Source organism: Salmo salar, chromosome ssa04 (assembly GCF_905237065.1).
Source record: "Salmo salar chromosome ssa04, Ssal_v3.1, whole genome shotgun sequence".
NCBI classification, from domain to species: domain Eukaryota; kingdom Metazoa; phylum Chordata; class Actinopteri; order Salmoniformes; family Salmonidae; genus Salmo; species Salmo salar.
Window position 1 is genome coordinate 72,196,791 of NC_059445.1, and position 26,973 is coordinate 72,223,763.

Consider the following 26,973-nt stretch of genomic DNA (forward strand, 5'->3'; position numbering starts at 1 on the left):
GTTGTCAGGTTGTTTGTCTCTTGTAGAAGGTTGTCAGGTTGTCTGTCTCTTGTAGAAGGTTGCCAGGTTGTTTGTCTCCTGCAGAAGGTTGTCAGGTTGTTTGTCTCCTGCAGAAGGTTGTCATGTTGTCTGTCTCCTGCAGAAGGTTGTCAGGTTGTTTGTCTCTGTAGAAGGTTGTCAGGTTGTCTGTCTCCTGTAGAAGGTTGTCAGGTTGTTTGTCTCTTGTAGAAGGTTGTCAGGTTGTCTGTCTCTTGTAGAAGGTTGTCAGGTTGTTTGTCTCTTGTAGAAGGTTGTCAGGTTATTTGTATCCTGCAGAAGGTTGTCAGGTTGTTTGTCTCCTGCAGAAGGTTGTCAGGTTGTTTGTCTCCTGCAGAAGGTTGTCAGGTTGTTTGTCTCCTGCAGAAGGTTGTCAGGTTGTTTGTATCCTGCAGAAGGTTGTCAGGTTGTTTGTCTCCTGCAGAAGGTTGTCAGGTTGTCTGTCTCTTGTAGAAGGTTGTCAGGTTGTTTGTCTCCTGCAGAAGGTTGTCAGGTTGTTTGTCTCTTGTAGAAGGTTGTCAGGTTGTCTGTCTCCTGCAGAAGGTTGTCAGGTTGTTTGTCTCTGTAGAAGGTTGTCAGGTTGTTTGTCTCTTGTAGAAGGTTGTCAGGTTGTTTGTCTCCTGTAGAAGGTTGTCAGGTTGTCTGTCTCCTGTAGAAGGTTGTCAGGTTGTTTGTCTCTTGTAGAAGGTTGTCAGGTTGTTTGTCTCCTGCAGAAGGTTGTCAGGTTGTTTGTCTCCTGCAGAAGGTTGTCAGGTTGTTTGTCTCCTGCAGAAGGTTGTCAGGTTGTTTGTCTCCTGCAGAAGGTTGTCAGGTTGTTTGTCTCTGAGAAGGTTGTCAGGTTGTTTGTCTCCTGCAGAAGGTTGTCAGGTTGTTTGTCTCCTGCAGAAGGTTGTCAGGTTGTTTGTCTCTGTAGAAGGTTGTCAGGTTGTTTGTCTCTGTAGAAGGTTGTCAGGTTGTTTGTCTCCTGCAGAAGGTTGTCAGGTTGTTTGTCTCTTGTAGAAGGTTGTCAGGTTGTCTGTCTCTTGGAGAAGGTTGTCAGGTTGTCTGTCTCCTGTAGAAGGTTGTCAGGTTGTTTGTCTCTAGAAGGGTGTCAGGTTGTTTGTCTCTGCAGAAGGTTGTCAGGTTGTCTGTCTCCTGCAGAAGGTTGTCAGGTTGTTTGTCTCTTGTAGAAGGTTGTCAGGTTGTCTGTCTCTTGGAGAAGGTTGTCAGGTTGTCTGTCTCCTGTAGAAGGTTGTCAGGTTGTTTGTCTCTGAGAAGGTTGTCAGGTTGTTTGTCTCTGCAGAAGGTTGTCAGGTTGTCTGTCTCCTGCAGAAGGTTGTCAGGTTGTTTGTCTCCTGTAGAAGGTTGTCAGGTTGTTTGTCTCTTGTAGAAGGTTGTCAGGTTGTCTGTCTCCCGCAGAAGGTTGTCAGGTTGTTTGTCTCCTGTAGAAGGTTGTCAGGTTGTTTGTCTCTTGTAGAAGGTTGTCAGGTTGTTTGTCTCTTGTAGAAGGTTGTCAGGTTGTTTGTCTCTGCAGAAGGTTGTCAGGTTGTTTGTCTCTGTAGAAGGTTGTCAGGTTGTTTGTCTCCTGCAGAAGGTTGTCAGGTTGTCTGTCTCCTGCAGAAGGTTGTCAGGTTGTTTGTCTCTTGTAGGAGGTTGTCAGGTTGTCTGTCTCTTGGAGAAGGTTGTCAGGTTGTCTGTCTCCTGCAGAAGGTTGTCAGGTTGTTTGTCTCTGTAGAAGGTTGTCAGGTTGTCTGTCTCCTGTAGAAGGTTGTCAGGTTGTTTGTCTCTTGTAGAAGGTTGTCAGGTTGTCTGTCTCTTGTAGAAGGTTGTCAGGTTGTTTGTCTCCTGTAGAAGGTTGTCAGGTTGTTTGTCTCCTGCAGAAGGTTGTCAGGTTGTCTGTCTCTGTAGAAGGTTGTCAGGTTGTTTGTCTCTTGTAGAAGGTTGTCAGGTTGTCTGTCTCTTGTAGAAGGTTGTCAGGTTGTTTGTCTCTTGTAGAAGGTTGTCAGGTTGTCTGTCTCTGTAGAAGGTTGTCAGGTTGTCTGTCTCTTGTATAAGGTTGTCAGGTTGTTTGTCTCCTGTAGAAGGTTGTCAGGTTGTTTGTCTCCTGCAGAAGGTTGTCAGGTTGTTTGTCTCCTGTAGAAGGTTGTCAGGTTGTTTGTCTCCTGCAGAAGGTTGTCAGGTTGTTTGTCTCCTGTAGAAGGTTGTCAGGTTGTTTGTCTCTGCAGAAGGTTGTCAGGTTGTTTGTCTCCTGCAGAAGGTTGTCAGGTTGTTTGTCTCCTGCAGAAGGTTGTCAGGTTGTTTGTCTCCTGCAGAAGGTTGTCAGGTTGTTTGTCTCCTGCAGAAGGTTGTCAGGTTGTTTGTCTCCTGTAGAAGGTTGTCAGGTTGTCTGTCTCTGTAGAAGGTTGTCAGGTTGTCTGTCTCCTGTAGAAGGTTGTCAGGTTGTCTGTCTCTTGCAGAAGGTTGTCAGGTTGTCTGTCTCTTGCAGAAGGTTGTCAGGTTGTCTGTCTCTTGTAGAAGGTTGTCAGGTTGTTTGTCTCTTGTAGAAGGTTGTCAGGTTGTCTGTCTCCTGCAGAAGGTTGTCAGGTTGTTTGTCTCCTGCAGAAGGTTGTCAGGTTGTTTGTCTCTTGTAGAAGGTTGTCAGGTTGTCTGTCTCCTGCAGAAGGTTGTCAGGTTGTTTGTCTCTAGTTGTCTGTCTCCTGCAGAAGGTTGTCAGGTTGTTTGTCTCCTGTAGAAGGTTGTCAGGTTGTTTGTCTCCTGTAGAAGGTTGTCAGGTTGTTTGTCTCTTGCAGAAGGTTGTCAGGTTGTTTGTCTCTTGCAGAAGGTTGTCAGGTTGTTTGTCTCTGTAGAAGGTTGTCAGGTTGTTTGTCTCCTGCAGAAGGTTGTCAGGTTGTCTGTCTCCTGCAGAAGGTTGTCAGGTTGTTTGTCTCTTGTAGAAGGTTGTCAGGTTGTCTGTCTCTTGTAGAAGGTTGTCAGGTTGTTTGTCTCCTGCAGAAGGTTGTCAGGTTGTCTGTCTCCTGCAGAAGGTTGTCAGGTTGTTTGTCTCCTGCAGAAGGTTGTCAGGTTGTCTGTCTCTTGCAGAAGGTTGTCAGGTTGTCTGTCTCCTGCAGAAGGTTGTCAGGTTGTTTGTCTCTTGTAGAAGGTTGTCAGGTTGTCTGTCTCTTGTAGAAGGTTGTCAGGTTGTTTGTCTCTTGTAGAAGGTTGTCAGGTTGTCTGTCTCCTGCAGAAGGTTGTCAGGTTGTTTGTCTCTTGCAGAAGGTTGTCAGGTTGTCTGTCTCTCTGTAGAAGGTTGTCAGGTTGTTTGTCTCCTGCAGAAGGTTGTCAGGTTGTTTGTCTCCTGCAGAAGGTTGTCAGGTTGTTTGTCTCCTGCAGAAGGTTGTCAGGTTGTCTGTCTCCTGCAGAAGGTTGTCAGGTTGTTTGTCTCTTGTAGAAGGTTGTCAGGTTGTCTGTCTCTTGTAGAAGGTTGTCAGGTTGTTTGTCTCCTGTAGAAGGTTGTCAGGTTGTCTGTCTCTTGTAGAAGGTTGTCAGGTTGTTTGTCTCCTGCAGAAGGTTGTCAGGTTGTTTGTCTCTGTAGAAGGTTGTCAGGTTGTCTGCCTATTCTTTGTCTCTGAGAAGGTTGTCAGGTTGTTTGTCTCTTGTAGAAGGTTGTCAGGTTGTCTGTCTCCTGTAGAAGGTTGTCAGGTTGTTTGTCTCCTGTAGAAGGTTGTCAGGTTGTCTGTCTCCTGCAGAAGGTTGTCAGGTTGTTTGTCTCCTGCAGAAGGTTGTCAGGTTGTTTGTCTCCTGCAGAAGGTTGTCAGGTTGTCTGTCTCCTGCAGAAGGTTGTCAGGTTGTTTGTCTCCTGCAGAAGGTTGTCAGGTTGTTTGTCTCCTGTAGAAGGTTGTCAGGTTGTCTGTCTCTTGTAGAAGGTTGTCAGGTTGTTTGTCTCCTGTAGAAGGTTGTCAGGTTGTTTGTCTCCTGCAGAAGGTTGTCAGGTTGTTTGTCTCCTGCAGAAGGTTGTCAGGTTGTTTGTCTCTGTAGAAGGTTGTCAGGTTGTTTGTCTCCTGCAGAAGGTTGTCAGGTTGTCTGTCTCCTGTAGAAGGTTGTCAGGTTGTCTGTCTCTTGTAGAAGGTTGTCAGGTTGTTTGTCTCTTGCAGAAGGTTGTCAGGTTGTCTGTCTCCTGCAGAAGGTTGTCAGGTTGTTTGTCTCCTGCAGAAGGTTGTCAGGTTTTTGTCTCCTGCAGAAGGTTGTCAGGTTGTTTGTCTCCTGTAGAAGGTTGTCAGGTTGTTTGTCTCTTGCAGAAGGTTGTCAGGTTGTCTGTCTCCTGTAGAAGGTTGTCAGGTTGTTTGTCTCTTGTAGAAGGTTGTCAGGTTGTCTGTCTCCTGCAGAAGGTTGTCAGGTTGTTTGTCTCCTGCAGAAGGTTGTCAGGTTGTCTGTCTCCTGCAGAAGGTTGTCAGGTTGTTTGTCTCCTGTAGAAGGTTGTCAGGTTGTCTGTCTCTTGTAGAAGGTTGTCAGGTTGTTTGTCTCTTGTAGAAGGTTGTCAGGTTGTTTGTCTCTCTGCAGAAGGTTGTCAGGTTGTTTGTCTCCTGCAGAAGGTTGTCAGGTTGTCTGTCTCCTGCAGAAGGTTGTCAGGTTGTTTGTCTCTTGTAGAAGGTTGTCAGGTTGTCTGTCTCTTGCAGAAGGTTGTCAGGTTGTTTGTCTCTTGCAGAAGGTTGTCAGGTTGTCTGTCTCCTGTAGAAGGTTGTCAGGTTGTCTGTCTCTTGTAGAAGGTTGTCAGGTTGTTTGTCTCTTGTAGAAGGTTGTCAGGTTGTCTGTCTCTTGTAGAAGGTTGTCAGGTTGTTTGTCTCTTGTAGAAGGTTGTCAGGTTGTCTGTCTCTTGTAGAAGGTTGTCAGGTTGTTTGTCTCCTGTAGAAGGTTGTCAGGTTGTTTGTCTCCTGTAGAAGGTTGTCAGGTTGTTTGTCTCCTGTAGAAGGTTGTCAGGTTGTTTGTCTCCTGTAGAAGGTTGTCAGGTTGTTTGTCTCTGTAGAAGGTTGTCAGGTTGTTTGTCTCTGTAGAAGGTTGTCAGGTTGTCTGTCTCCTGTAGAAGGTTGTCAGGTTGTTTGTCTCTTGTAGAAGGTTGTCAGGTTGTCTGTCTCTTGTAGAAGGTTGCCAGGTTGTTTGTCTCCTGCAGAAGGTTGTCAGGTTGTCTGTCTCCTGCAGAAGGTTGTCAGGTTGTTTGTCTCCTGCAGAAGGTTGTCAGGTTGTGTTTGTCTGTCTCCTGCAGAAGGTTGTCAGGTTGTCTGTCTCCTGTAGAAGGTTGTCAGGTTGTTTGTCTCCTGCAGAAGGTTGTCAGGTTGTCTGTCTCCTGCAGAAGGTTGTCAGGTTGTTTGTCTCCTGCAGAAGGTTGTCAGGTTGTCTGTCTCCTGCAGAAGGTTGTCAGGTTGTTTGTCTCTGTAGAAGGTTGTCAGGTTGTCTGTCTCCTGTAGAAGTTTGTCAGGTTGTTTGTCTCTTGTAGAAGGTTGTCAGGTTGTTTGTCTCCTGTAGAAGGTTGTCAGGTTGTTTGTCTCTTGTAGAAGGTTGTCAGGTTGTCTGTCTCCTGTAGAAGGTTGTCAGGTTGTTTGTCTCTTGTAGAAGGTTGTCAGGTTGTCTGTCTCCTGCAGAAGGTTGTCAGGTTGTTTGTCTCTTGTAGAAGGTTGTCAGGTTGTTTGTCTCTTGTAGAAGGTTGTCAGGTTGTTTGTCTCTTGTAGAAGGTTGTCAGGTTGTTTGTCTCTGCAGAAGGTTGTCAGGTTGTTTGTCTCTGTAGAAGGTTGTCAGGTTGTTTGTCTCCTGCAGAAGGTTGTCAGGTTGTCTGTCTCCTGCAGAAGGTTGTCAGGTTGTTTGTCTCCTGCAGAAGGTTGTCAGGTTATTTGTCTCTTGTAGAAGGTTGTCAGGTTGTTTGTCTCCTGCAGAAGGTTGTCAGGTTGTTTGTCTCCTGCAGAAGGTTGTCAGGTTGTTTGTCTCCTGTAGAAGGTTGTCAGGTTATTTGTCTCCTGTAGAAGGTTGTCAGGTTGTCTGTCTCTTGTAGAAGGTTGTCAGGTTGTTTGTCTCCTGCAGAAGGTTGTCAGGTTGTTTGTCTCCTGCAGAAGGTTGTCAGGTTGTTTGTCTCCTGCAGAAGGTTGTCATGTTGTCTGTCTCCTGCAGAAGGTTGTCAGGTTGTTTGTCTCTGTAGAAGGTTGTCAGGTTGTCTGTCTCCTGTAGAAGTTTGTCAGGTTGTTTGTCTCTTGTAGAAGGTTGTCAGGTCGTTTGTCTCCTGTAGAAGTTTGTCAGGTTGTTTGTCTCTTGTAGAAGGTTGTCAGGTTGTTTGTCTCTGTAGAAGGTTGTCAGGTTATTTGTCTCTTGTAGAAGGTTGTCAGGTTGTCTGTCTCCTGTAGAAGGTTGTCAGGTTGTTTGTCTCTTGTAGAAGGTTGTCAGGTTGTCTGTCTCCTGTAGAAGGTTGTCAGGTTGTCTGTCTCTTGTAGAAGGTTGTCAGGTTGTTTGTCTCCTGCAGAAGGTTGTCAGGTTGTTTGTCTCTGTAGAAGGTTGTCAGGTTATTTGTCTCTTGTAGAAGGTTGTCAGGTTGTCTGTCTCTTGTAGAAGGTTGTCAGGTTATTTGTATCCTGCAGAAGGTTGTCAGGTTGTTTGTCTCTGTAGAAGGTTGTCAGGTTATTTGTCTCTGTAGAAGGTTGTCAGGTTGTTTGTCTCTTGTAGAAGGTTGTCAGGTTGTTTGTCTCTGTAGAAGGTTGTCAGGTTGTCTGTCTCTTGTAGAAGGTTGTCAGGTTGTTTGTCTCTTGTAGAAGGTTGTCAGGTTGTCTGTCTCTTGTAGAAGGTTGCCAGGTTGTTTGTCTCCTGCAGAAGGTTGTCAGGTTATTTGTCTCTTGTAGAAGGTTGTCAGGTTGTCTGTCTCCTGTAGAAGGTTGTCAGGTTGTTTGTCTCTTGTAGAAGGTTGTCAGGTTGTCTGTCTCCTGTAGAAGGTTGTCAGGTTGTCTGTCTCTTGTAGAAGGTTGTCAGGTTGTTTGTCTCCTGCAGAAGGTTGTCAGGTTGTTTGTCTCTGTAGAAGGTTGTCAGGTTATTTGTCTCTTGTAGAAGGTTGTCAGGTTGTCTGTCTCTTGTAGAAGGTTGTCAGGTTATTTGTATCCTGCAGAAGGTTGTCAGGTTGTTTGTCTCTGTAGAAGGTTGTCAGGTTATTTGTCTCTGTAGAAGGTTGTCAGGTTGTTTGTCTCTTGTAGAAGGTTGTCAGGTTGTTTGTCTCTGTAGAAGGTTGTCAGGTTGTCTGTCTCTTGTAGAAGGTTGTCAGGTTGTTTGTCTCTTGTAGAAGGTTGTCAGGTTGTCTGTCTCTTGTAGAAGGTTGCCAGGTTGTTTGTCTCCTGCAGAAGGTTGTCATGTTGTCTGTCTCCTGCAGAAGGTTGTCAGGTTGTTTGTCTCCTGCAGAAGGTTGTCATGTTGTCTGTCTCCTGCAGAAGGTTGTCAGGTTGTCTGTCTCTTGTAGAAGGTTGTCAGGTTGTTTGTCTCCTGCAGAAGGTTGTCAGGTTGTTTGTCTCCTGCAGAAGGTTGTCAGGTTGTTTGTCTCCTGCAGAAGGTTGTCATGTTGTCTGTCTCCTGCAGAAGGTTGTCAGGTTGTTTGTCTCTGTAGAAGGTTGTCAGGTTGTCTGTCTCCTGTAGAAGTTTGTCAGGTTGTTTGTCTCTTGTAGAAGGTTGTCAGGTTGTTTGTCTCCTGTAGAAGTTTGTCAGGTTGTTTGTCTCTTGTAGAAGGTTGTCAGGTTGTTTGTCTCTGTAGAAGGTTGTCAGGTTATTTGTCTCTTGTAGAAGGTTGTCAGGTTGTCTGTCTCCTGTAGAAGGTTGTCAGGTTGTTTGTCTCTTGTAGAAGGTTGTCAGGTTGTCTGTCTCCTGTAGAAGGTTGTCAGGTTGTTTGTCTCTTGTAGAAGGTTGTCAGGTTGTTTGTCTCTGCAGAAGGTTGTCAGGTTGTTTGTCTCTGTAGAAGGTTGTCAGGTTGTTTGTCTCCTGCAGAAGGTTGTCAGGTTGTCTGTCTCCTGCAGAAGGTTGTCAGGTTGTTTGTCTCCTGCAGAAGGTTGTCAGGTTATTTGTCTCTTGTAGAAGGTTGTCAGGTTGTTTGTCTCCTGCAGAAGGTTGTCAGGTTGTTTGTCTCCTGCAGAAGGTTGTCAGGTTGTTTGTCTCCTGTAGAAGGTTGTCAGGTTATTTGTCTCTTGTAGAAGGTTGTCAGGTTGTCTGTCTCTTGTAGAAGGTTGTCAGGTTGTTTGTCTCCTGCAGAAGGTTGTCAGGTTGTTTGTCTCCTGCAGAAGGTTGTCAGGTTGTTTGTCTCCTGCAGAAGGTTGTCATGTTGTCTGTCTCCTGCAGAAGGTTGTCAGGTTGTTTGTCTCTGTAGAAGGTTGTCAGGTTGTCTGTCTCCTGTAGAAGTTTGTCAGGTTGTTTGTCTCTTGTAGAAGGTTGTCAGGTTGTTTGTCTCCTGTAGAAGTTTGTCAGGTTGTTTGTCTCTTGTAGAAGGTTGTCAGGTTGTTTGTCTCTGTAGAAGGTTGTCAGGTTATTTGTCTCTTGTAGAAGGTTGTCAGGTTGTCTGTCTCCTGTAGAAGGTTGTCAGGTTGTTTGTCTCTTGTAGAAGGTTGTCAGGTTGTCTGTCTCCTGTAGAAGGTTGTCAGGTTGTCTGTCTCTTGTAGAAGGTTGTCAGGTTGTTTGTCTCCTGCAGAAGGTTGTCAGGTTGTCTGTCTCCTGCAGAAGGTTGTCAGGTTGTTTGTCTCCTGCAGAAGGTTGTCAGGTTATTTGTCTCTTGTAGAAGGTTGTCAGGTTGTTTGTCTCCTGCAGAAGGTTGTCAGGTTGTTTGTCTCCTGCAGAAGGTTGTCAGGTTGTTTGTCTCCTGTAGAAGGTTGTCAGGTTATTTGTCTCTTGTAGAAGGTTGTCAGGTTGTCTGTCTCTTGTAGAAGGTTGTCAGGTTGTCTGTCTCCTGCAGAAGGTTGTCAGGTTGTTTGTCTCCTGCAGAAGGTTGTCAGGTTGTTTGTCTCCTGCAGAAGGTTGTCATGTTGTCTGTCTCCTGCAGAAGGTTGTCAGGTTGTTTGTCTCTGTAGAAGGTTGTCAGGTTGTCTGTCTCCTGTAGAAGTTTGTCAGGTTGTTTGTCTCTTGTAGAAGGTTGTCAGGTTGTTTGTCTCCTGTAGAAGTTTGTCAGGTTGTTTGTCTCTTGTAGAAGGTTGTCAGGTTGTTTGTCTCTGTAGAAGGTTGTCAGGTTATTTGTCTCTTGTAGAAGGTTGTCAGGTTGTCTGTCTCCTGTAGAAGGTTGTCAGGTTGTTTGTCTCTTGTAGAAGGTTGTCAGGTTGTCTGTCTCCTGTAGAAGGTTGTCAGGTTGTTTGTCTCTTGTAGAAGGTTGTCAGGTTGTTTGTCTCTGCAGAAGGTTGTCAGGTTGTTTGTCTCTGTAGAAGGTTGTCAGGTTGTTTGTCTCCTGCAGAAGGTTGTCAGGTTGTCTGTCTCCTGCAGAAGGTTGTCAGGTTGTTTGTCTCCTGCAGAAGGTTGTCAGGTTATTTGTCTCTTATAGAAGGTTGTCAGGTTGTTTGTCTCCTGCAGAAGGTTGTCAGGTTGTTTGTCTCCTGCAGAAGGTTGTCAGGTTGTTTGTCTCCTGTAGAAGGTTGTCAGGTTGTTTGTCTCCTGTAGAAGGTTGTCAGGTTGTCTGTCTCTTGTAGAAGGTTGTCAGGTTGTTTGTCTCCTGCAGAAGGTTGTCAGGTTGTTTGTCTCCTGCAGAAGGTTGTCAGGTTGTTTGTCTCCTGCAGAAGGTTGTCAGGTTGTCTGTCTCCTGCAGAAGGTTGTCAGGTTGTTTGTCTCTGTAGAAGGTTGTCAGGTTGTCTGTCTCCTGTAGAAGTTTGTCAGGTTGTTTGTCTCTTGTAGAAGGTTGTCAGGTTGTTTGTCTCCTGCAGAAGTTTGTCAGGTTGTTTGTCTCTTGTAGAAGGTTGTCAGGTTGTTTGTCTCTGTAGAAGGTTGTCAGGTTGTTTGTCTCTTGTAGAAGGTTGTCAGGTTGTTTGTCTCTTGTAGAAGGTTGTCAGGTTGTTTGTCTCTTGTAGAAGGTTGTCAGGTTGTCTGTCTCTTGTAGAAGGTTGTCAGGTTGTCTGTCTCTTGTAGAAGGTTGTCAGGTTGTTTGTCTCCTGCAGAAGGTTGTCAGGTTGTTTGTCTCTGTAGAAGGTTGTCAGGTTATTTGTCTCTTGTAGAAGGTTGTCAGGTTGTCTGTCTCTTGTAGAAGGTTGTCAGGTTATTTGTATCCTGCAGAAGGTTGTCAGGTTGTTTGTCTCTGTAGAAGGTTGTCAGGTTATTTGTCTCTTGTAGAAGGTTGTCAGGTTGTTTGTCTCTTGTAGAAGGTTGTCAGGTTGTCTGTCTCCTGTAGAAGGTTGTCAGGTTGTTTGTATCCTGCAGAAGGTTGTCAGGTTGTTTGTCTCTTGTAGAAGGTTGTCAGGTTGTCTGTCTCTTGTAGAAGGTTGCCAGGTTGTTTGTCTCCTGCAGAAGGTTGTCATGTTGTCTGTCTCCTGCAGAAGGTTGTCAGGTTGTTTGTCTCCTGCAGAAGGTTGTCATGTTGTCTGTCTCCTGCAGAAGGTTGTCAGGTTGTTTGTCTCTGTAGAAGGTTGTCAGGTTGTCTGTCTCCTGTAGAAGGTTGTCAGGTTGTTTGTCTCTTGTAGAAGGTTGTCAGGTTGTCTGTCTCTTGTAGAAGGTTGTCAGGTTGTTTGTCTCTTGTAGAAGGTTGTCAGGTTATTTGTATCCTGCAGAAGGTTGTCAGGTTGTTTGTCTCCTGCGGAAGGTTGTCAGGTTGTTTGTCTCCTGCAGAAGGTTGTCAGGTTGTTTGTCTCTTGTAGAAGGTTGTCAGGTTGTTTGTCTCTTGTAGAAGGTTGTCAGGTTGTTTGTCTCCTGCAGAAGGTTGTCAGGTTGTCTGTCTCTTGTAGAAGGTTGTCAGGTTGTCTGTCTCCTGCAGAAGGTTGTCAGGTTGTCTGTCTCCTGCAGAAGGTTGTCATGTTGTCTGTCTCCTGCAGAAGGTTGTCAGGTTGTTTGTCTCCTGCAGAAGGTTGTCATGTTGTCTGTCTCCTGCAGAAGGTTGTCAGGTTGTTTGTCTCCTGCAGAAGGTTGTCAGGTTGTCTGTCTCCTGCAGAAGGTTGTCAGGTTGTTTGTCTCCTGCAGAAGGTTATCAGGTTGTCTGTCTCCTGCAGAAGGTTGTCAGGTTGTTTGTCTCTTGTAGAAGGTTGTCAGGTTATTTGTCTCTTGTAGAAGGTTGTCAGGTTGTTTGTCTCCTGCAGAAGGTTGTCAGGTTGTCTGTCTCCTGTAGAAGGTTGTCAGGTTGTTTGTCTCCTGCAGAAGGTTGTCAGGTTGTTTGTCTCCTGTAGAAGGTTGTCAGGTTGTTTGTCTCCTACAGAAGGTTGTCAGGTTTTCTGTCTCTTGTTCCTCTCATCCATCTGGCTTCAATGGCTGAAATAACATAAATTCACTACCTGTTGGAGTTAGAGGGAAAAAAGTATTTGATCCCCTGCTGATTTTGTAAGTTTGCCCATTGACAAAGAAATGATCAGTCTATAATTTTAATGGTATGTTTATTTGAACAGTGAGAGACAGAATAACAACAAAAAAATCCAGACCACCTTTGGTCTGTTTTGCCAATAGAAGATTGATATAAAGTGTAGTCAACTTTTGTTCTAAGGGCAAAATAATCTGATAGCTAGCTTGCTTTGATTAGCATGTTGTTTGTAGCTTGCTACATTTTACTCTTTGCTTCAAGTCAGGAGACCAGTTATATCTTAAAGATATTGTCACATTTATCTGACTATTGTAACACAATAATGATTTGAAAACATTACAACTTGTAACTCAAAGTTTTATTTACAAGATTCTCAGTTTACATTTACATTTTAGTCATTTAGCAGACGCTCTTATCCAGAGCGACTTACAGTAGTGAATGCATACATTTCATACAATTTCATACATTTTTTTCTGTGCTGGCCCCCCGTGGGAATCGAACCCACAACCCTGGCGTTGCAAACCCCATGCTCTACCAACTGAGCCACCATGTTTTCAATAGTTGTGCATCTGTTAAACGCCGCCCATTGACCTTTTAGAAACCAATCGGATTTGTTCTGCCATAAGAACAAAGTTGACTACACTTTATATCAACTTGCCTGTCAATATGGAGAAGAGACACAGTTAATATATTATTATATAGTATGTCTGTGATAATTATCAAAACAAATATCTCGTAAAATTGCATATTTTACTGTATATAACACCAAAGTAGTAATAACCTGTTTAGTGTGAGAAAAGTGATTTAGAACCAGTTAAATGTAATCAAATGTAATCTACGTAATCCCCAAAAGTAATTATTTATCATGAGAGGGCCATAAACAATAACTAGTAATGCAGGATACTCCAAGAAAAGATAAAATCTCACCTTTCTGGTCAAAAATTGTTATAAATTGCTGAGGTGTAGTCACTTCTGAGGACACCAGCTCAAGTACACATTACAAATATGATAAAATGTGATATTATGTATTTCCTATTCAACAAAACTGTATGAATAAGGCTTGAAATGACATTTTCTTTCTAAACATAGTGGTTTTATAATTTGATTATACTAACTATACGATTTCACTTTCCTTATAAACTGTAAAATACATATTTGTATGTTTAGTTATAGAACATTTGCATATTTTCGAAAGGTCTCTCTTGATCAAAACATTTGTCTGCATCGCTGTGAACGACTCACAGACCTCTAGCTTGGCTTCCTGAACATGTTAGGAACTTGCCTTTAATATCATATTAATCTTGTCCATCTATGACAAAAATAAATTGTTTTTGGTTTAAAAACTATTCATTATTTTAGATTGTCTATAAATTGATCTATGAATTGATCTATGAATGTGCTACAGTGATAAAACCACTCTCTCCTGCTGTGCTACAATGTAAGGATTTCAGGCATGTGCTTTGTCAGTGGCTGTGAGATAGGGTTCAGCCAGGAGTTGATGGACAGTTGGAAGAGTGAATGAAATGGTAGGAGGGACATCCCATCTTCAAGTGGTTTCAGGTTTTCACATCCTACGTCACACAGGATCAAACAATATACTACTGTGTCCGTGGGAACCAGCGCTATCGATCTACAGTGTATCACGACTCAGGATATGACCCAGATGCCGACACAGGAGGCGGATAGTACAGTTCTCAGATTCTTCATTATAAACATGGGGCAGGTCGGGGACAGGCAGGGGTTCGTGATCAGGTCAGAGTCAGGCAGGTACAGGGCGGCAGGCAGGCTCGGGGTCAGGGCAGGCAGAGGTTCATAATTATGTCAGAGTCAGGCAGGTACAGGGCGGCAGGCAGTCTCGGGGTCAGGGCAGGCAGAGGTTCATAATTATGTCAGAGTCAGGCAGGTACAGGGCGGCAGGCAGGCTCGGGGTCAGGGCAGGCAGGGGTTCATGATCAGGTCAGAGTCAGGCAGGTACAGGATGGCAGGCAGGCTCGGGGTCAGGGCAGGCAGGGGTTCATGATCAGGTCAGAGTCAGGCAGGTACAGGATGGCAGGCAGTCTCGGGGTCAGGGCAGGCAGAGGTTCATAATTATGTCAGTCAGGCAGGTACAGGACGGCAGGCAGGACAGGGTGTCACGTTGTTAAAAATAGCAGGAGACGGGTGAGTCAAACGCAGGAGACTGAGATCCGTATAAGAGATGTATTTTATAAAGTCCAAAGGAATCACAACGACAAGGCAGGGTAAAAATGATCCACAGAACTGAAGGAGAACAGCTCCTAAATCCAATACACGGGGCGCAGCCCGGCAACCCTAATGCCTATCCAAAATGCGTCGTGAAAACCGAACAATACAAAAAACAATCCTGACTACGTACAACGTTACATGAAAACAATCCCGCACAAATCCCAAACAACAAACCGACAAACTAAATACACCCCCACTAATTACTAACAAGGAACATTTGCGTACAAATACAGACATAACCAACAGACACTGAAACATCGATCGGTGGCAGCTAGTAGGCCGGCGACGACGACCGCCGAGCGCCGCCCGACAGGGGAGGAGCACCACCTTCTGTGGACGTTGTGACACAGGGAGAATAGTCAGAACCGGGAAAACTAGGAAACAGAACTTGAGAAAAAGGAAGATGGGAAAGCACGCTGGTAAGACCTGACAAGACAAGACGAACTGGCAACAGACAAACAGAGAACACAGGTATAAATACACAGGGGATAATGGGAAGATGGGCGACACCTGGAGGGGGGTGGAGACAAGCACAAAGACAGGTGAAACAGATCAGGGTGTGACACGGTGTCCACAGATCGATTTATAAGCAAAAATGTCAGTCGGAAGCGGTACCAAAACCACACAGGCCCCCTAAACAGGGGACTTTACATCTAAGAGGATCTTATTAAGAATACATTATTATTAATAATAATTTAGCCTTGTTTGTAATTGGTTTCTGAAGAGCATAATTGTAACAACATACTGTTCTAGAATTTTTTTGTATTCTCACCTGCATTAAGCCTCTTCAGTTCCTTCACCTCTCTCTCGCTGTCTGTCACCCTGGCCTCAATTACATTAGTCTTAATTGGATCAAAACCACTAAGTCTACTATTAAGATTCGGGATAGCTACAATACCTGTATTTTCTCCCTTCAGCTCCTCCACCTCTTTCTCACTGTTTGTCAGTCTGGTCCCAATAGTTGACAGCTCTGCTGCTTGTGCTGTAATTGTATCAACAATAACCAATAATATGAGATGTTTGGCTTTCTTCTGGTCCATATAACACTAACATACAGTATGTACATTATGTAGTTGTGTTCTCTCTTTAGTTCCTCCACTTCTTTCTCACTGGTTGTGAGTCTCATCTCACTGGTTGTCAGTCTGGTCCCCATGGCTAAAATAACATTCAGTCAGTATTATGATATATGACTGACTTTATATGGTACACTTCATACACAATGGGTATAATTATATATTGTCTACCATTGACATCAATGCATGACTTACATCAAAGTCTAAATGGTGTACACAGATCTCAATTTAGAATTCAGCATAATGTGAAATATAACTCACATATTACCTGTGTTCAATGTCTTAAACTCCTCTAGCTGGCTCTTATAGAACGTCAGTTCAGTCTTAGTGATGCTCAGCTCCACTCTCTGTTCCACCATGATGGTTCCCAGATTGTGCACCATGTCTCTCAGGTGTTTCAGCTCAGTCCAGATGTCAGGTTGGGTGGTGGTCTTACTGTCAGTCAAGGCTGAAGTTTTGGTCTTCTGGCTCTCATAGTGAACTCCACTCCCCTCCTCCCTCTCTCCCTGAGCCCATGATGCCCCAGACACACACAGCAGCACCACCAGTGGAACTACAGAAGCCCTCATTCTGACAATACTCACACCTTCTAATGTACCTTCTAGTCCTTTTTATACAGAACCTGAACCATTAAACAAGATCACTGTTGTTTTATTTTAGGTGCACTTTCATTTAAGTCCAAGAACTCAAGACGAGATCATTTGTGGATAAGATTATTTTTTAGTTATTTTAAAGGTACGTCGTGGGAAATATGAACCTGTTATTATCTAACACAAAAATGTGTGTGTTTGTCTCTCTCTCTCTCTCTCTCTCTCTCTCTCTCTCTCTCTCTCTCTTGTCCCCAGTGAAGCCGTCTAAGCCGCGGTGTTGGATGGAGGGCCGGCTGTTGGAGGGTAGTGATGTTAAGATGAGCTGTAAGTCTACAGACGGCTCTGACCCCATAAACTACAAATGGGAGAGGCTGCTGGACAAGGGCAAGTACGTGGGAAAGCTGCCCCCACTGGCCCTCATAGGTAAGCTCTCTAGTCCACTGCAGGCTCTCTCTGTGTGTGTGTGGATGTATTTCCTGTGCCTTCAAGACATAATGACAAGTCTATCATAAATCAGGATTTGTCATGAGTCATACACTGACTTAAACTCCAACTAATATATCCTACTTGAGATGAAAACATTGAGTAATTTCCAGATCCCCTTTAAGGACTTTTGGGACAGAACATACTGTACTTTACATAATTAAAGTGTGTATCAGAATGCCAGACCAATTTCAATGCAAATACACCATCTCCAGTATCCTTATTTGACCTTGTTCACATGTCCAGTTAGTGTTAGTGACAAGTGTTGGTATAGTCATGTCTCACATGCAGACTCGGCCAAGTTCTTAGTCAATAGCACTCCTACCTGTTCTGGGAAACTGTCCATTCACATCTGTTACAACAAAGGTTTGAGTTTACCAATCACAAATCAAACAACAGCCCGACGCCCTATGAATTTCTGTTCTGTATTGAATAGTTTAGGTAAAAAATCAGTCTATAACAGGGAACAGTACTACTCATTTTTTACATTTACAATGTTTTAGTCAATTAGCAGATGCTCTTATCCAGAGCAACTTACATTTTTAATACATTTTTAATACTGGTCCCCCGTGGGAATCAAACCCACAACCCTGGCATAGCAAGCGCCATGCTCTACCAACTGAGTCACACATCTGAAGAAACATTATGAAAGTGACCTTGCAGGAAAATGTAAAAGAGACCATACCATGGTTTGGTCACTGAATTAGTTTAACTTTATACATTTCCATTCTTATCTATCACTATTTTTCTTAAAATATCTAATTTGATGTATTCGATGATTGTTCAAACACTCTCCACATAACCATCACTTGCAATAGTGTTTCTGGATTTTATAGTTGAAAAAAAGCTTTAAATTGCATCACAATCACTGTACCTCACTGTGTCCTAAACTTCCTGACGGACCGCCACCAGGCGATAACGGTAGGAAACAACACATTTGCCACGCTGACCATCAACACGGGGCCCCACAGGGGGGTGTGCTAAGTCCTCTCCTGTACCCCCTGTTCACCCACGACTCCAATACCATCATAAAGTTTGCTGACGACACAATGGTGGTACAACTGATCACAAACGACGATGAGACAGCCTATTGGGAGGAGGTCAGAGACCTGGCAGTTTAACTCCAGGACAACAACCTCTCCCTCCACGTCAGCAAGATAAGGGAGCTGATTGTGGACTACAGGAAACGGAGGGGCGAGCATACCCCCATCCACAACGATGGGGCTGTAGTGGAGTCAGTCGAGAGCTAAAAGTTCCTTTGTGTCCACATCACTAAGGAATTATCATGGTCCACACACACCCACACAGTTGTGAAGAGGGCATCTCAGCACCTCTCCCCCTCAGGAGGTTGAAAAGATTTGGCATGGGCCCTCAGATCCTCAAAAAGGTCAACAGCTGCACCATTGAGTGCATCTTGACTGACTGCATCACCGCTTGGTATGGCAACTGCAAGGCACCTGACCGCAAGGCACTACAGGAAGGCCAAAAAAAATATATAAAAAATCTCCAGCCACCCAAGCCATAGACTGTTCTCCTTGCTACCGCACGGCAAGCGGTACCAGTGCACCAAGTCTGGAACCAACAGGAACCTGAACAGCTTCTAACCCCAAGCTAATAGACTGCATAACAAGACTACTAAATAACTAATCAAATGGCTACCCGGACTACCTGCATTGACCCCGTTTTGCACCAACTATTTCCCCCACACACACTCACACATTGCTGCTACTGTCTATCCTGTTGCTATGTCACTTTACCCCTACCTATATGTACTGTACATAGCTACCTTAGTTACCTCGTACCCCTGTACATCGACTCGGTACTGGTACTCCCTGTATTAGCCATGTTCTTTTTTTACTCGTTATTCACTGTGTATTTATTCCTTGTGTCTCTATTTCAATGTTTTATCTTAACTCTGCATTGTTGGAACAGACCCTGTAAGTAAGCATTTCACTGTTAGGATCTATTCAATCAGATCTGCTTTAGCGGACATCCGCATAGTGGTTGTTTTGGCGGTGTCAGAGGTGGAACTGCATTAGAGCTGTCAAATCCACAAGTGGCTCCCGCCATTATAAACTCAGCAAAAAAAGAAACGTCCCTTTTTCAGGACCCTGTCTTTCAAAGATAATTTGTAAGAATCCAAATAACTTCACAGATCTTCATTGTTTCCCATGCTTGTGCAATGAACCATAAACAATTAATGAACATGCACCTGTGGAACGGTCATTAAGACACTAACAGCTTACAGACGGTAGACAATTAAGGTCACAGTTATGAAAAGTTAGGACACTAAATAGACCCCTTTCTACTGACTCTGAAAAACACCAAAAGAAAGATGCCCAGTGTTCCTGCTCATCTGTGTGAACGTGCCTTAGGCATGCTGCAAGGAGGCATGAGGACTGCAGATGTGGCCAGGGCAATAAATTGCAATGTCCGTACTGTGAGACGCCTAAGACAGAGCTACAGGGAGACAGGACGGACAGCTGATCGTCCTTGCAGTGGCAGACCACGTGTAACAACACCTGCAGAGGATCGGTACATCCGAACATTACACCTGCAGGACAGGTACAGGATGGCAACAACAACTGCCCAAGTTACACCAGGAACGCACAATCCCTCCATCAGTGCTCAGACTGTCCGCAATAGGCTGAGAGAGGCTGGACTGAGGGCTTGTAGGCCTGTTGTCTGGTGAAGACCTGCCTTACATCACCGGCAATCTACACCTCCATTAGGGTGATATATGTAATCTACACCTCCATTAGGATGATAGATGTAATCTACACCTCCATTAGGATGATAGATGTAATCTACACCTTCATTAGGGTGATAGATGTAATCTACGCCTCCATTAGGATGATAGATGTAATCTACACCTCCATTAGAGTGATAGATGTAATCTACGCCTCCATTAGGATGATATATGTAATCTACGCCTCCATTAGGATGATAGATGTAATCTACACCTCCATTAGGATGATAGATGTAATCTACACCTCCATTAGGATGATAGATGTAATCTACGCCTCCATTAGGATGATAGATGTAATCTACACCTCCATTAGGGTGATAGATGTAATCTACGCCTCCATTAGGATGATATATGTAATCTACGCCTCCATTAGGATGATAGATGTAATCTACGCCTCCATTAGGATGATAGATGTAATCTACACCTCCATTAGGATGATAGATGTAATCTACGCCTCCATTAGGATGATAGATGTAATCTACACCTCCATTAGGATGATAGATGTAATCTACGCCTGCATTAGGATGATAGATGTCATCTACGCCTCCATTAGGATGATATATGTAATCTACACCTCCATTAGGATGATATATGTAATCTACACCTCCATTAGGATGATAGAAAACATCATTATTTATTTTCATGATTTTTCAATTTATTTGAGCGTAATTATTTCTATATTGCCTACACTTTCTCGTTCTGAATTTCTAATTTGAGTGGGGGGGTATGGCTTCGTGACAATGATCACAAGAGGAGCTGATCACCGATTTGACAGCTCCGACACAGTTCCACCTCCAAAACACTCACTATGTGGCTGTCTGCTATCTCCGGTAACGCTTTATCTGATTCAATCTAGGCCTTAAGTCTACACAAAACATGTGACAAATACAATTGTATTTGATTTGACCTTGTCCTGTTCTCGTGTAAGATTTGAAAAACTCAGAGATAGTGACACTGAGGAACCTGACCAAGGAGAGTGCTGGGGTGTATAAATGTACCGCCAGCAACGATGTGGGAGAGGAGAGCTGCACCGTAGAGGTCAAGATGCACTGTGAGTAACCCAGGCTATAACCAACACCCACGTACACACTGTCTCATATTATAACCCCATTAAGGTTACCAAAGGACAGTAATAGCTATCCCTTTCTTTCAACCTGTGAATCATATTTATCCTTGTGTACATTTTAGATGTGCGGGGCATGGGTGTGGTGGCGGGCGCCGTGGTGGGCGTGTCCTTCGGTGTCCTCCTCATCATTCTCATTATTTGGCTGGTGTTCCGCAAGAAGGAGAAGAAGAAATACGAGGAGGAGGAGACCCCTAACGAGATCAGGTACACACAATCACATATACACACACACACACACACACACACACACACACACACACACACACACACACACACACACACACACACACACACACACACACACACACACACACACACACACACACACACACACACACACACACACACACAAAATCATGCTCACACACAGATTTAGGTTAGTAAAGGTAATTTGCAGATAGTCAAACACACAGATTTAGGTTAGTAAAGGTAATTTGCAGATAGTCAAACACACAGATTTAGGTTAGTAAAGGTAATTTGCAGATAGTCAAACACACAGATTTAGGTTAGTAAAGGTAATTTGCAGATAGTCAAACACACGGAACATATTGAATCAAAAAATAACAAAAAGTAAATACATAAACAGATGGGGTGGGAACAAACCTCACCTAGTTGGTATAAAAAGGGACTTGACTTCACGCTCAGTGAAGTTTTAATACCACCAACACTTGAACCAACCTGTGTAGCATCCTCTCTCTAGCCTATGTAGCATCCTCTCTCTAGCCTGTGTAGCATCCTCTCTCTAGCCTATGTAGCATCCTCTCTCTAGCCTGTGTAGCATCCTCTCTCCTGCCTGTGTAGCATCCTCTCTCCAGCCTGTGTAGCATCCTCTCTCCAGCCTGTGTAGCATCCTCTCTCCAGCCTGTGTAGCATCCTCTCTCTAGCCTATGTAGCATCCTCTCTCTAGCCTGTGTAGCATCCTCTCTCCTGCCTGTGTACCATCCTCTCTCCAGCCTGTGTAGCATCCCTTCTCCAGCCTGTGTAGCATCCCTTCTCCAGCCTGTGTAGCATCCTCTCTCTAGCCTGTGTACCATCCTCTCTCCAGCCCGTGTACCATCCTCTCTCCAGCCTGTGTACCATCCTCTCTCCAGCCTGTGTACCATCCTCTCTCCAGCCTGTGTTGCATCCTCTCTCCAGCCTGTGTTGCATCCTCTCTCCAGCCTGTGTTGCATCCTCTCTCCAGCCTGTGTACCATCCTCTCTCCAGCCTGTGTACCATCCTCTCTCCAGCCTGTGTTGCATCCTCTCTCCAGCCTGTGTTGCATCCTCTCTCCAACCTGTGTAGCATCCTCTCTCCAGCCTGTGTAGCATCCTCTCTCCAGCCTGTGTAGCATCCTCTCTCCAGCATGTGTAGCATCCCCTCTCCAGCCTAAGTATACCATCCCCTTTCCTCCCCATCCCTCAGAGCAGGTTTCTCACCTCTCAAGAGCAGGTTCCTCAACTCTCAGAGCAGGATCCTCTCTACAGCCTGTGTATACACTCCCCTTTCCTCTCCATCCCTCAGAGCAGGTTCCTCCCCATCCCTCAGAGCAGGTTCCTCCCCATCCCTCAGAGCAGGTTCCTCCTCATCCCTCGGAGCAGGTTCCTCCCCATCCCTCGGAGCAGGTTCCTCCCCATCCCTCGGAGCAGGTTCCTCCCCATCCCTCAGAGCAGGTTCCTCCCCATCCCTCAGAGCAGGTTCCTCCTCATCCCTCAGAGCAGGTTCCTCCCCATCCCTCAGAGCAGGTTCCTCCCCATCCCTCAGAGCAGGTTCCTCCTCATCCCTCAGAGCAGGTTCCTCCCCATCCCTCGGAGCAGGTTCCTCCTCATCCCTCAGAGCAGGTTCCTCCCCATCCCTCAGAGCAGGTTCCTCCCCATCCCTCAGAGCAGGTTCCTCCTCATCCCTCAGAGCAGGTTCCTCCCCATCCCTCGGAGCAGGTTCCTCCTCATCCCTCAGAGCAGGTTCCTCCCCATCCCTCAGAGCAGGTTCCTCCCCATCCCTCGGAGCAGGTTCCTCCTCATCCCTCAGAGCAGGTTCCTCCCCATCCCTCAGAGCAGGTTCCTCCCCATCCCTCAGAGCAGGTTCCTCCTCATCCCTCAGAGCAGGTTCCTCCCAATCCCTCGGAGCAGGTTCCTCCCAATCCCTCGGAGCAGGTTCCTTCCCATCCCTCGGAGCAAGTTCCCAGCGTCCTAAATGATGTCTGATAATGCTGCCTGCTGGCAGTGCTTGTTACAACAGCAGCTATTTTTTGGCGATAGCGGAGCCTGTGTCAGGCTGAATTCGGCAGGCACATGGGGATGGCTGAGTACCAATAATGAAGTGGAGTGGCATAGCAAGGGGAAGAGTCGCATAGCAGATAGTTTCTTCTGTCCTGTTGACATATGGAGCATTAGCGGCGACACATACATACACACAGTCTGATATCAAACTGATGTTTAATTAGAGAAGGTGAGGGGTTGCTAATGAAGTAGTGACAATTAAGTGCATGTCGATGAGGTGCTGTCCTTACCTGACGTAACTCGGGTTCATTGTAAGAAGGGGATACCAGTTATTCTGTCATTCAGAGTACCATGTATTTGGCCAGCTACTGCTGTTACTGCAAAGAACACATATCGGTTTTATATGAAGACGTACAAGTTCATGATGTTCTATGGATGCAGACATACACTACCGGCCAAAAGTTTTAGAACACCTACTCATTCAATGTTTTTTCTTTATTTTTACTATTTTCTACATTATAGAATAATAGTGCAGACCTCAAAACTATGAAATAACACAAATGGAATCATGTAGTAACCAAAAAAAGTGTTAAACAAATCAAAATATATTTTCTTTTGAGATTCTTCAAATAGCCACACTTTGTCTTGATGACAGCTTTGCACACTCTGGGCATTCTCTCAACCAGCTTCACCTGGAATGCTTTTCCAAAAGTCTTGAAGGAGTTCCTACATATGCTGAGCACTTGTTGGCTGCTTTTCCTTCACTCTGTGCTGCGACTCATCCCAAACTATCTCAATTTGGTTGAGGTCGGGGGATTGTGGAGGTCAGGTCATCTGATGCAGCACTCCATCACTCTCCTTATTGGTAAAATAGCCCTTACACTGCCTGGAGGTGTGTTGGGTCATTGTCCTGTTGAAAAACAAATGATAGTCCCACTAAGCACAAACCATATGGGCTGGCGTATCGCTGCAGAAGTCTGTGGTAACCATGCTGGTTAAGTGTGCCTTGAATTCTAAATAAATCACAGACAGTGTCACCAGCTAAGCGCCCCCACACCATAACACCTCCTCCTCCATACTTTACGGTGGGAAATATACATGCAGAGATCATCCGTTCACCCACATCGTGTCTCACAAAGACACGGCAGTTGGAACCAAAAATCTCCAATTTGGACTCCAGACCAAAGGACACATTTCCACCGGTCTAATGTCCATTGCTCGTGTTTCTTGGCCCAAGCAAGTCTCTTCTTATTATTGGTGTCCTTTAGTAGTGGTTTCCAGAGGTGGGACCAAGTCATTGTTTTACAAATCACAAGTAAGTCTCAAGTCTTAGCACTCAAGTCCCAAGTCAAGTCAAGACAGGCAAGTCCGAGTCAAGTCTCAAGTCAAGAGCGTCAAGTGGGCGGCAGCGTAGCCTAGTGGTTAGAGCGGTTAGAGCGTTGGACTAGTAACCCAAAGGTTGCAAGATCGAATCTGTCACGACTTCTTCCGAAGTCAGTCCCTCTCCTTGTTCGGGCGGCGTTCGGCGGTCGACGTCACCGGCCTTCTAGCCATTGCCGATCCACTTTTCATTTTCCATTTGTTTTGTCTTTGTCTTACACACCTGGTTTCAATCCTCCAATTACTTGTTCATTATTTAACCCTCTGTTCCTCCATGTTTGTTTGTGAGTAATTGTTCGTTGTATATCGGTCTGTTATTGTGGGCTCGCTATATTGCTTTGTATTTGTGTATTTTGAGTAAAGTATGTTGATTACTCATATCTACTGTCCTGCGCCTGACTATCTACACCAGCTACACACAGGACCATTACAGAATCCCTGAGCTGACAAGGTACAAAATCTGTTGTTCTGCCGCTGAACAAGGCAGTTAACCTCTCTGGGCCAGTGGGATGTTTGCGTCCCACCCTAGTCAACAGCCAGTGGAATCGCGTGGCACGAAATACAAATACCTCAACAATGCTATAACTTCAATTTCTCAAACATATGACTATTTTACACCATTTTAAAGATAAGACTCTCGTTAATCTAACCACGTTGTCCGATTTCAAAAAGGCTTTACAGCGAAAGCAAAACATTCGAATATGTCAGGAGAGTACCCTGCCAAAAATAATCACACAGCCATTTTCAAAGCAAGCATATATGTCACAAAAACCACAGCTAAATGCAGCACTAACCTTTGATGATCTTCATCAGATGACACTCCTAGGACATTATGTTATACAATACATGCATGTTTTGTTCAATCAAGTTCATATTTATATCAAAAACCAGCTTTTTACATTAGCATGTGATGTTCAGAACTAGCATACCCACCGAAAACTTCCGGTGAATTTACAAAATTACTCATGATAAACGTTGACAAAATACATAACAATTATTTTAAGAATTATAGATACAGAACTCGGCGAAAGCACATTTTGCAATATTCTGAGTACATAGCTCGGCCATCACAGGCTAGCTAATTTGACACCCACCAAGTTTGGGGCAACCTAAACTCAGAATTAGTATTAGAAAAATTGGATTACCTTTGCTGTTCTTCGTCAGAATGCACTCCCAGGACTTCTACTTCAACAACAAATGTTGTTTTGGTTCCAAATAATCCATAGTTATGTCCAAATACCCCCGTTTTGTTTGTGTGTTCATGTCACTATCCGAAGGGTAACGCGCGAGCGCATTTCATGACAAAAAAATTCAAAATATTCCATTACCGTACTTAGAAGCATGTCAAACGCTGTTTAAAATCAATTTTTATGCTATTTTTCTCGTAAAATAGAGATAATATTCCAACCGGACAACGTTGTATTCATTCAAAGACTGAAAAAAAAAATGGAGAAGTCTCGTGAACGCGCATCTCAGTCTCACTGTCCCCAGGCAGGCCACTTACAAACTCTGCTGCTGTACTTTGCCCAGAGACAGGAGACACGTCATTCCGCTTTCTGAACGCTTTAGAGAGCCAATGGAAGCCTTAGAAAGTGTCACGTAACAGCACAGATGCTGTATTTTCGATAGAGATGCAACAGAAGGACAACAAATTGTCAGACAGGGCACTTCCTGCATGGAATCTTCTCAGGTTTTGGCCTGCCATATGAGTTCTGTTATACTCACAGACACCATTCAAACAGTTTTAGAAACTTTAGTGTTTTCTATCCAAATCTACTAATTATATGCATATTCTCGTTTCTAGGCAAGAGTAGTAACCAGTTTAAATCGGGTACGTTTTTTATCCGGCCGTGAAAATACTAAGCCCCCTAGCCCCAACAGGTTAACCCACTGTTCCTAGGCCATCATTGAAAATAAGAATATGTTCTTAACTGACTTGCCTAGTTAAATAAAGGTCAAATAAATAAAAAAGTATCAAGTCAAGTTTCAAGTCCTAAACTTTGAGTTTCGAGTCCTAAACCTGTCATAATGTGCTCTTCACCAAATGTAATACCATTTCATATTTTTAACAAGAGTAATAGTACATTACAGTTACGCAAATCATGAATGCTTTTAAAAATATTTATATATTTATTACTTTCCAAATAAATGTTATATTTCCATGGAAATACATGGGTAGCCATGAGAAAGACACACCCCCCCCAATAGTGATCAACTATCGAGGATCGCTATGGGGCGCAATCGGACGATATAGGCTTGTACACAATCGCCCAACCTTAACACACACACACACACTCTCTCTCTCTCTGTGTGGTTACAGTAGGTTAACGTATGTCAATGGTTTTAGGAACAGCAGTAACATCAGGCAGGATTTGGGCTACCAACTGCCTAGCCAGTTGTAGCTCAATCTTGGGTGCAATGATCACGTTCCCACACTGACTGACTGTGTGGAGGCTCATTGATTTAATGTTACGTTAGCCTACATGATACACCAGTAAAGTAATAAAATATATAGCTGGTCAGCTATATTAGCCACAACTTAACGTTATTTGTGCAGCTTCAAATGTTGAACAAAGTTACAAATTGTTACGCCTCCATCTGTAATTTTCTTCCCGCATTTTTTGCAAGTTGCAAAAATATCAGAAAATAATAGTTTGGGGTATCATCTTTCCAAGGGCTCCATCTGAATTCACCCGTCAACATTCCTCTGCACTGCCATGCACAACTTTTTCTCAGCTGGCCCAATCCGTTAAATGAAGAGTTGATGCACTGCACACTTTGTTTTATATTTGGGCTTGGGGAGGGTATCAAGTCAGGTCGAGTCATAAGGCTCAAGTCCAAGTCAAGTCACGAGTCATTGATGTTAAAGTCAAAGTCGAGTTGCAAGTCATCATATTTGTGACTCGAGTCTGACTCGAGTCCAAGTCATGTGACTCGAGTACACCCTTTGGTGGTTTCTTTGCAGCAATTCGACCATGAAGGCCTGATTCACACAGTCTCCTCTGAACAGTTGATGTTGAGATGTGTCTGTTACTTGAACTCTGTGAAACATTTATTTGGGCTGCAATTTCTGAGGCTGGTAACTCTAATGAACTTATCTTCGGCAGCAGTGGTAACTCTGGGTCTTCCATTCCTGTGGCGGTCCTCATGACAGACAGTTTCATCATAGCGCTTGATGGTTGACTGAACTTCATGTCTTAAAGTAATGATGGACTGTCGTTTCTCTTTGCTTATTTGAGCTGTTCTTGCCATAATATAGACTTGGTCTTTTACCAAATAGGGCTATCTTCTGTATACCCCCCTAACTTGTCACAACACAACTGATTGTCTCAAACGCATTAAGAAGGAAATCAATTCCACAAATTAACTTTTAAGAAGGCACACTTGTTAATTGAAATGCATTCCAGGTGACTACCACATGAAGCTGGTTGAGAGAATGCCAAGAGTGTGCAAAGCTGTCATCAAGGCAAAGGGTAGTTATTTGAAGAATAACACTTGTTTGGTTACTACATGATTCCATATGTGTTATTTCATAGTTTTGATGTCCTCACTATTATTCTACAATGTAGAAAATAGTAAAAATAAAGAAAAACCAAAGAGTAAGTGTTCTAAAACTTTTGACCGGTAGTGTACGCGTTGTGCGTTATAATGTGTTATGCA

General features: G+C 44.2%; 1 protein-coding gene across 3 annotated transcripts in view; it reads left to right on the top strand.

The window, feature by feature from the left end:
* clmpa (CXADR like membrane protein a) overlaps positions 1-26,973 on the top strand; it is a 178,843-nt gene that overhangs the window by 147,652 nt on the left and 4,218 nt on the right. For all 3 annotated transcript variants that reach the window (XR_006769668.1, XM_014197817.2, XM_014197816.2), the window contains 3 exons: positions 15,633-15,800; positions 19,538-19,660; positions 19,798-19,939. Coding sequence is in view for 2 of the 3 variants with exons in the window: in XM_014197817.2 (XP_014053292.1) it covers positions 15,633-15,800; positions 19,538-19,660; positions 19,798-19,939 (433 nt within the window). In the remaining variant the exon portion in view is untranslated. The remainder of the gene's footprint in view (positions 1-15,632; positions 15,801-19,537; positions 19,661-19,797; positions 19,940-26,973) is intronic.